Source organism: Pinus tabuliformis, chromosome 8, assembly GCF_031772625.1.
Source record: "Pinus tabuliformis cultivar Carrire ecotype Pingquan chromosome 8, CPIR1, whole genome shotgun sequence".
Taxonomy (NCBI): Eukaryota; Viridiplantae; Streptophyta; class Pinopsida; order Pinales; family Pinaceae; genus Pinus; species Pinus tabuliformis.
In genome coordinates, this window is record NC_142294.1 from 1,450,527,004 (window position 1) to 1,450,534,333 (window position 7,330).

A 7,330-nucleotide genomic window follows, 5' to 3' on the forward strand; every position below is an offset into this window, starting at 1 on the left:
GACAAACGCCATGGAGAAGGGGAGGAGTAACAAAATGGTTTGCAGGGGCCATGGTGTTGAAGGAAGTGAGCTCGTCACAGATTTCAGAGTCAATAAATGTCACCTGCAAGGTGTTTTTAATCCATATGCAGTGAGCTCTCAGGACGAAGCACTTAGCCAGATGGCTTCCCAACCCACCAGCGATCCGTCTTGTCATTTAAATGTCGTTGTTGACACCTGCATCCAGGTGCGTTTCCTCTGTATTTTCCCTTCCCTTTTGCACTAGATCATTGAAATCCTGCAATTGATGAGTATTGGCTATAGTGCTAAGAGCTCCTACATGAAGAGTCTTACCACTTTCAACGCCAATGTTTGCTAGGAGTTTTGCCACTTTGTTACCATTCCGACGAGTATGCCTGATGGTAACTGCTCTATGAATGAGAAGCCACTGTTCAATTTGTTCCAGCCTTTACGCCAATCTCCAACTGCTACCCACTTTATGTGTTGGAGTTCCTGTAAGATCTGGTTGATCATGTTAATTAATATCTAGGAGTCCCCTTCAATTATGAGTGGGAAGAATCTATTGTTTTGAGCCAGGAGAAGTCCTTGCCAAATTCCTTCTAATTCGGCTGAGTTGTTTGTATCCCAACCTATTGACCCCATGAATGTTTGGAGAACATTGCCCTTGTGATTTCTAAATATTCCCCCAAATCCTTCTTTACCTAGATTTCCCTTTGATGCTCCATCAAAGTTGAGCAGTACCATGTGTGGTGGGGGTGGAGTCCATTTGTCAGGTGTATCTTCAGAGGGAGGGATTTTCCTTAGGTGTACCTGCTCATGGTTCCACTGAAGGTTCCAGTTCAGCCATATATTTTGTTCCTATGGTGTGGATGGGAAATCATCATCAAGCCACATTTGGAGCATCAAGGTTTCTCGTATGTTTTGACATATAATTATCCATAGAACTTCTATGGGAGAGGAATGGTCTTTGAAGATGCGACTATTTCTCTCTTTCCAAATTGTGCACATGAGGAAACCTGGTATTAGCTTCCATAAGGTGTTTAAGATTTTGCATTTGTAATGGTGAGGTGCCCAAGAACGAATAGTGCTAGTTGAATTCTCCTTATTTCGTCCATCTCTTTGACATTTGAAGCTAACCTTCTCCCAAAGTCAGGTTGCTAACAAACATGAGTTTAGGAGATGTTCCTTAGTTTCTTTTGCCTGTTTACAATTTGGGCAGATGGAAGGTCTGTGAAAACTCCGTTTCCTTAGATTATCCCAAGTAAGGATTCTATTTTGGCACAGCAACCAGAGAAAGGTGGAGATTTTTGGCCAAATTGGTGGTTCCCAAAATTTGTGCCAGAGGCTATCCTTGACAGTATGGTCCCTTAGTATTATATGATATGCTTCCCGGGAAGTGAAGGTACCTCTCGTTTCATAACCCCATCTGATGATGTCTTTCTTATCTGATTGGTGAATTTTCCTGTTTGAGAGTTCCGTATCCAGGCTATCTTTGATGGATTGCGTGGCTTGCCCAAGAATGAGGTTCGAGCATAACCATTGCCTATAACCTTGGTTGTGAACTTCCTCCCAAATTTGATTTACTTTGATCGTTGGTTGCTCTACCCAATCCTGAAGCTGGTGGGGCATGAGTAGGTCCTTCAATTTCGGTCTTTGCTGCCAGGAGTCCTCCCAAAAGCTCGCATTATCTCCATTCCTGATTTCCAAAAAACTCTGATGTTAGTTTATATCTTTATGTTGTTTGGCAACATTCCAAATTAGAGAGTCTGTGCTAACTTCTTTGAGCCGAATTAAAGCATCCATTGGTCTATTATGAGCATACTTAGCTATCCAGAGGATTGCCCAAGGAGTAGTGGGTTCGAGAGCCATCTCCACCAAATGCGTGCTCTCATGAACTCGTTGTTGTGCTGAGGATCCCGTAATCCAGTGCCTCCAGAGGATTTTAGGTGACAAACTATTTCCCACTTTACCAGAGCCCATTTTCTTTTTTGTTTCGTATTCCCCCATAAAAAATCCCGTTGAAGATTTTTGATTGCTTTAAGAACCCATTTGGGTGCTGCCAAGACCGTGAAGAGGTAGAGCGGCAAAGCTTGTAGCACTGCCTTGATTAGAACTAGGCAACTCGCCATATTGAGAGCTCTGAAGGTCCATGAAGAGATACGGGCTTCCAGTTTTTCTAGGAGAATTTTCTAGGATGAGTGCTTTAAGGCAGAGGCTGTCATTAGAGCTCCCAGGTATTTGGAGGGCAGAGATGCAATCGAGAAGCCCAAAATTCTGGCTATGGAGGCTTGAGTGATGGGAGGTGTGTGAAAGAAGAAGACTTGAGATTTTGATTTGTTAATGCAGGCGCCAGAGGCATCTGAAAAGTCAGATAAAATTGATTTCAGCTTACGGGCTTCCTGGACTGAAGGATGACCAAATAACATATTGTCATCCACAAATTGCTGGTGGGTGAAAGCAGGGGTATTCTGGAAAGAAAGGCCACGTAATTGCTGGTTTTGAAGGGCATCTTTGATGTAATGTCCAAGACCTTCTGCCATAATAACAAATAGAAAGGGTGAGAGAGGGTCCCCTTGTCGGATACCTTTGGATGGGTGGAAGGGGGTGGAGGGGGTCCCGTTGAAAAGAATTGATAAAAAGGTAGAAGTGATGACACTCATAATCCATCTTACCCAAGGGGGGGTAAAGCCAAAGGCTAGCAGTATTTTTTGAATATATTTCCAGCTTAAAGTATCGAAAGCTTTTGAGAGGTCAATTTTAGGAGCATACCTGCCTTTTTGGTTTGCTTTAGGGAGTGAATGATTTCATGAGTGAGAATTATGCCATCGGTGATATGCCTTCCTTCCACGTAACTTGATTTCTCCGGTGATATAAGAAGAGGAAGCAGGGGCTTGAGGCGTGTGGCGATCACTTTAGAGACAATTTTATACAATACCTTGCATAGTGCAATAGGTCAGAATTTGTCTGGAGTCTAGCTATTCTCCTCCTTAGGGATGAGGGCGATGAAGTTGGCATTCAAGGATGGAAGTATCCATCTGTTAACTCTAGACTCCTCGACTACTTGCCAGACTTCTTCCTTGATTAGATCCCAGAAGTTGTGAAAGAAGTCCGAAGTGAAGCTGTCTGGTCCGGGTACTTTCCCAACTTTGAGCTGTCGCATAGCTGTCTCCACTTCCTGTAAAGAAATAGGCATGAGGAGTATTTGATTGTGTTCCCCAGTTACGATCTTAGGAATAATCTTGATGATCTTCTCTATAGCTGGCAACCGATCAGTGTCTGTTTCCTGATGCACCCTCCGAAAGTGGGTGAGGAGTTCTTGTTCTATATCTTCATGCTTCTCTAGATGTTCCCCTTGTCGATTTTGGAGGAGAGTAATGCTGTTGTGCATTCTCCATTGGATAGTGGTATGGTGGAAGAACTTTGTATTGCGTTCGCCCTCTTTAAGCCATCGGATCCTCGATTTTTGTCTCTAAAGAATCTCTGCCTATCTTGCTCTTTCTGAGATCTGCGTTTGTAGTTGATGTTCTTGTTCTGCTATGGTTTCAGATCTGCCTTTAGCTATGATTCTCTGATGTAAGCATTTCTTGTTCAAGATTGTTTTGCGCCTGAAAGATATTGCTGAAGGTAAAGCGATTCCATTGTTTTATTTTTTCCTTGATATGTTTTAGCTTTTGTTGGAGCTTGTACATTTTTGCGCCTTTTGGTGGTGTGAAATTTCTCCATGTCTTTGTTATCAGGTTATGAAAATCGGGGTGATTCAGCCAAAAGGCTTCAAAGTGAAAGGGCCTGCGAACATTGTCTCCCGGTATTTGCTAGTGAAGCCTAATAGGCCAATGGTCTGAGCTAGAGAGTGGCAATATAGAGGCGAAGAGATCCCCGCCAAGATGTATTGCGTTATCAGAGATCAGGAATCTATCTAACCGAGATGCAATTTGGTGGGCATCTGCACGCTTGTTGTTCCAAGTATAAACGCCATTGTTGAATTCCATATCTATAAACCTATTGTTATGAATGTAGTTTTTGAAGTGCGTGCTTTCACAGTCCAGCTTGATCCGTCCTCCTCTTTTTTCCTCCAATCTTGTAATCATGTTGAAGTCCCCTCCTGTGATCTAAAGTGGGTGGGATCTTTCTGAGTTGATCTGAGTTAGGGTGTTCAATGTGTCTACTTTGTTTGTTGCCTCCTGGGGGAAGTAGACATTAGTTAAGTGTCCATGAACATTTGTCCCTGTTAAATGAAACTTGGCCTGAATAAAGTGCTTACTGGCATGTATGTTGGTAAGTGTTATAGCTCTATCATCCCAAACGATGGCTAGCCCTCCTGAGGCTCCCATGGCTTCCACCGCCACTTCTTTGCTTCTTGTCCATGCTTTGGCAAGGATATGAACCAACGTTGTGGAATTACACTTGGTCTCTTGCAAGAAGAGAATTTGAGGCTTTTCCTGTTGTAGCATGTTCCTTATTAATCGTCCCTTCCCTGGGCTATTGAGCCCTCTAATGTTCCATGAGATGAGCTTCATGATTCACGATTGGGAAGGGGATTATAGTATTTGGTGAGCTTGGAGTATCTTCCAGATTCCACCAGCATCTCCCCTATGCAGATGGTTCTCTGAAGATCAGTTTTCCGTCCTCGTTTCTTGTTGTCTTTGAAGATATTTCTTCCATCCCACTGACTACCAGTTTGGACACCTAATGATCTTTGCTTTTGTGCTCTTGAGAGAATTACTTCTAAGTTCTCTAGATGTCGCTCAGGAATTTTGTCATATTCCTTTTTCTTACAAGCTTGTTCAAGTCCCAGTATATCTAGATCTTCGATGTTGAAGCTCTCCGGTTCCTCTTCCATGTGTTGTACTGTTTCCTACTCTGCCTCTGTATCATCTACAATCGTGAGTTGCATCTGAGTGCTATCTACCTCCATACCTTGAGCAGTCCTTTTTTGCATGTTACTGGGAGAGGGCATTTTGGTGTCCGCGGGTTGCTTAGAAGTGAAGGCTTTCTTTGAGCTTGATGGAACAAAATGGGCGGAAGTCTTAGGAATGGCTTCAGGTTGTTTCTGATTATCTAAAATATGAACCTTCGGCTAGAACAGGATTTCAAAGTTGTTGCTTGTTGAAGGCAAGGAGGTGCTGGTGACAAGTTTTTTTACTGAGGTAAAGGGCTTTTTATGGGTCTTTTTGCGATTTGGAACTGTTTTGAACCCATCCGAGTCAGATTTTTCCATTGAAGGGGTGGTTGTGGATTTCATATTGGAGGGACAGTCTCGGAATAAATGGCCCAGGGCATGGCATTTTCAACAGTGGAATGGTACATGCTCGTAATCTATTGTTTGTAACCATTCATAATCATCATGGTAGAGGCTTACCACGTCCGGGAGAGCTTTGTTGAGGTGCATGTATACATAGATCCGCGCATAGGAGGTATATCACTTCAGCTTTGTCTCCTCTGCCACTTTTATAAATTTGCCTAAACCATTCCCAATTTCTCGCAAAGAGTCTTCGTCCCAATACTCCAGAGGGAGAGAATAAAGGTGGAACCACACCAGGGCCCAGCTCAGATCTTCTTTGTCCGGGTTAAAGCACTCGATCCATCCTCTTAGGTATAGCCCTGCTGCATTGAAGAAATATGGTCCTCCATCAAATACCATGTTTTGGTCCTCCAGATAATTGAAAATGGCAGTAAAGAATCCCTTAGGCCCTAACTGCAGTGTTATGTGCCCTTTTAGCTTCCATTTGGCTGTGATCCAGTAGTGCAAAGCTTTCTTTGTTGGCCAAAGGCCTATGAACTTTCCTATCAAAGCATGATCCCTCATAAACTGGATCTGAGTGTTGATGCACTGACTTGGGAGCTCGATTTTGGGTCTGTCAACTGCTACCAACTTGCAGGTGTTTAACGTCACTCGTGGTTCTTCATTTGTGTTGTTATTTGTTGGCGTATTTTCATTCTCTGCTGCTGTATCTTCTGGATGGTCCATCCTGACACTTTCAGTCTGTCGCGGGCTGTTTTTCGTATCAGCGGGGGGAGGCATCATGTCCTCCCCCTGAGGGGGTTCCATTGTCTGATAGCTGTTCCTTATTGTGCTGTAGCTGCCTTATGGCTGAAGGTTAATGGCAGAACGACGCAGTCTGTGAAGGTCTGCCAGTTGCAGAGCAACGTCAAACCCTAAGCGCTCCGCTCTCCATTTTCATTCGAAGTGAAATATCATATTAAACAAAGGTTTGATCTAAAGTGGTCATTGTATTAACTATAAAGTTTTGTCTTAAAATATTTTTGTCTCAAAATGCTTTGTTTTAAATATAAAGTTTTGTCTTAAAATAATTTTGTCTTAAATTGTTTTTGTCTTAAAATAATTTTGTCTTAAACTGTTTTTGTCTTAAACTATTTTTGTCTTAAATATAAAGTTTTGTCTTTAAATTTTTGTCTCAAACTACTTTTGTCTTAAATATAAAGTTTTGTCTCAAAATGTTTTCGTCTTAAATTATTTTTGTCTTAAATATAAAGTTTTTTCTTAAAATATTTTTGTCTCAAACTACTTTTGTCTTAAAATATTTGTCTTAATCTATTTTTGTCTTAAATATAACATTTTGTCTTAAAATATTTTTGTCTCAACCTATTTTTGTCTTAAAGTTTATATTTAAGATAAATCAATTGATATTAATTTTTAATATAAAATAACTAAAATATAAAAAAAAAAAAAAACGATTTTTTGAGACAAAAGATTTTTTTTTGTCTCAAAAAAATGTCTCAAAAGTGCCCTTGGTGTAGTAGTTTCAGCCTTGAAAATGTGCGCCTCTACCATATCCTTCCAGTCGATCTGAGTATTGGCTACGGCTGAAGTTTCCTTTACAAATTGCCCCGATGGTCCCCTGCTGGCTAGATCTGTGAATACTTGGAAAGGATCCCATACTTCCAAGGAGAATGGATCAAATGATCTCCTACCGAAAAAGCTGGGAATTATCGACATTTTCAAATAGTAATGAATCACTGCAATATATGCAATAGGAATGAATACAAAAAATCGACACTCTGATTTCTCAGTGTTTCGATTTCAAGATCGATCTTGGATTGTATCAGATGAGATGTTGCTTTCTATTTTTATAAGACAAGCCGGTGGAACCTTCTAGTCGACTCTATAACGCAGGTTCGAGATGATTCTGAAATGCTGGCAAGATACAGTTGTAAACTTCAGACCATTCTGAAAGCAATATGTCAATTCTCATTTTGCCGTATGATTGGTATTTGAGGCTATCCATCCAGAATCATCCAATGTAATTGTGTATCATTTTTCGAGAATCATCTAGCTTTTCACATTGTTGAAGAAGTATGGCCTACAGTC

At 41.3% G+C, this 7,330-nt stretch overlaps 1 protein-coding gene across 1 annotated transcript in view; it reads right to left on the reverse strand.

Annotated features, from left to right (window-relative positions):
- The window catches only part of LOC149241199 (17.8 kDa class I heat shock protein-like), a 31,208-nt gene extending 24,250 nt beyond the window's left edge, over positions 1–6,958 (reverse strand). The window contains exon 1 of the mRNA XM_089367458.1: positions 6,770–6,958. Within this exon, the coding sequence (XP_089223584.1) occupies positions 6,770–6,958 (189 nt within the window). The remainder of the gene's footprint in view (positions 1–6,769) is intronic.
- Positions 6,959–7,330: the final 372 nt, after the last annotated feature.